Source organism: Pyxicephalus adspersus, chromosome 4 (assembly GCF_032062135.1).
Source record: "Pyxicephalus adspersus chromosome 4, UCB_Pads_2.0, whole genome shotgun sequence".
NCBI lineage: Eukaryota > Metazoa > Chordata > Amphibia > Anura > Pyxicephalidae > Pyxicephalus > Pyxicephalus adspersus.
The window spans coordinates 72,625,212-72,627,406 of NC_092861.1; the positions used below are offsets into that span (position 1 = coordinate 72,625,212).

Genomic DNA, 2,195 nt, shown 5'->3' on the forward strand with positions numbered 1-2,195 from the left:
TCTCTGGATCGCACACTAGTCGGTTACTCTCTCTCTCTGGATCACAGTATTAGTAATCTCTCTCAGGACCCCTCATTCTTGGAGTTTCATCTCCTAGGAATAAACATTATTGGGGTATTCGCTCTTAGGTAACACATGCTAATTGTAAATTAACAACATTGGAACAATTGTGATTCACAAAATCGGTTACTTTGTCTTTTGAAAAGGAATCTATTATACATAACAGCAACAGGTGCAGTTAATTAAAAATTGTGGCTAGATTTATACATTATTGCTTGATGATGTTTATTAATCAAAATAAAAAGCACATGGGTGTGAATCCAGCCTGGAAGTACAAGGACAGGAAACATTTCCTAACATTTAACCTTTTTGGTTCACCCCATAGGAATCTATAGGTATATACTGCGCCACTGATATTGCTGGCACTACAATAAATACAACAAATAGAACATGCTGCTGTCACTCTTCCTGCTGCACTGTACACCTGTGTATCCTGGTAGATTCATTCACAACACTGCAAGGCTGAGCTTATGGTAACACCGGAGGAGGACACAACTCTTACCTGCTCTGCTATGGCTCTCCTGAAGAGACAAGCCATGTCCCCCCTGCTTGTTGTCAGGCCGACGTATGACTGGAGGTGACAGACACCAGGTCACCCTATGCACTCACAGGAAGGACAGGCAGGAAGAGGCACGTGGGTTACCAGTGACCCGCACAGTCCCGCCCCCGGAACACGCTCTCCACCTATCGCATCTCTCCTTTGTGTTGTGACGTCTGTGGAGGGAAGTGTGACAGTGTGAGAGGAGTTAGTGTTGTCGCACAGGCCGGGTATGTGTTGTGTAGTGTATTGCTGTGTGCCGGCCATACGTTCTATTTATATATATATATATATATATATATATATATACACACACACATATATATATATATATATATAGATATATATATAGATATCTATCTATCTATCTATCTATCTATAAAGGTTTGTGTGAATGACGAGCTGTACGTAATGTATGCCTTGTAATGTGGCACACTGACCCGGGGTGCCCCATATAGGGGTGTCAGGTGGTAGAAGAATGGCTGGTGGTGGGGAGTCAGTCTGGGATGGGCTCACACAGGCGGTGCAGTGTTTATCTTCCTGCCTGGGACCTGCTGCCATGGGGGATGCGCTACATGTAACATCTTCCTATGGCAGTCCCATGGACAATGAATGGGGGAGGCAGTGAGAGGTTCAGTACTGCTCACTGCTGCCAGCTCTCTAACTTGTTATGTGGACTACAGCACTCAGCTATAGGCTCTTTGTGCTGCTTCTGCAGCCCCCAGGCTGAGCTCTGATCCCTAAAGTGTTTGATGCCAAGTCTCTGGTACTTGCAGATCAGCAATAAAGCAATGATGCTTCCTCCAATCTGGTATGGATGACAGCTCTAAGGCAGATGAATGATATTCAGTAGTGTTTCTATCAGTTAGTAACTCCTCTCTCATCCAGCCAGCAAGCTGTTATATATGTCACATTTTAGGCTGACCTGACACAATACAATCATTGAGGTCTACCTGTACAGTACTAGAGCATGCCTATTACCTAGATTATTGTTGTGTAATAATATATACAGGGCTCATAGTCATGCACCCAAACTGTGCTGCAGGAGCTCACAATCTAATGTCCTCACCATATGCCACTAAAGCGTACCTAAACTCAGAATTTTCACTTTACATAAAAGGGTAGACAACCCTTTTATGTAAAGTAAAAAATCTGTTGTTTGTTTTTTTTTAAGTGCAAAAAAAAAGGGTGCAGTACTGCCCCTAAATTCTCTATCACCTAGCCCATCGAGAATGAATGGGAGCGCAAAGCCTCATGGGATACCTACGTCACGCATCCCAGGAGGCTCTTGAGTGATCCTTTTGCGCATGCCCGAGCATCTCAGGCACACTTACGCAGTGAGATCGGAAAGTTTTTTTTCCAGCCTATGTCACCTGATCTCGCACCTGGGTCGGGTGACATAGGAAGAAGAACCCAGAAGACGGATGCTGGGACGATGCGGGACACGACGGAAGAGTCCTCCGGATGGATCGGACTGCCCTGCGGGATTGAAGGTAAGTGGATTTTTTGTGTTTTGGGGGGTTTTGAGTTTAGTTCATCTTTAACACAGTCTAATCCAGTTATGGAGGAAACCAACTAACCTAACAGAATTGCTTTG

General features: G+C 44.5%; 2 protein-coding genes across 2 annotated transcripts in view; one reads left to right on the forward strand and one right to left on the reverse strand.

Moving 5' to 3' along the window:
• Window positions 1-687, reverse strand: part of RARS2 (arginyl-tRNA synthetase 2, mitochondrial) — a gene marked incomplete in the record, with an annotated part of 18,389 nt that extends 17,702 nt beyond the window's left edge. Inside the window, 1 exon segment of the mRNA XM_072408620.1 lies at window positions 563-687. Coding sequence (XP_072264721.1) covers window positions 563-598 — 36 coding nt within the window.
• A 59-nt stretch (window positions 688-746) lies between these two features.
• Window positions 747-2,195, forward strand: part of ORC3 (origin recognition complex subunit 3) — a gene marked incomplete in the record, with an annotated part of 38,558 nt that continues 37,109 nt past the window's right edge. The window contains 1 exon segment of the mRNA XM_072408621.1: window positions 747-828.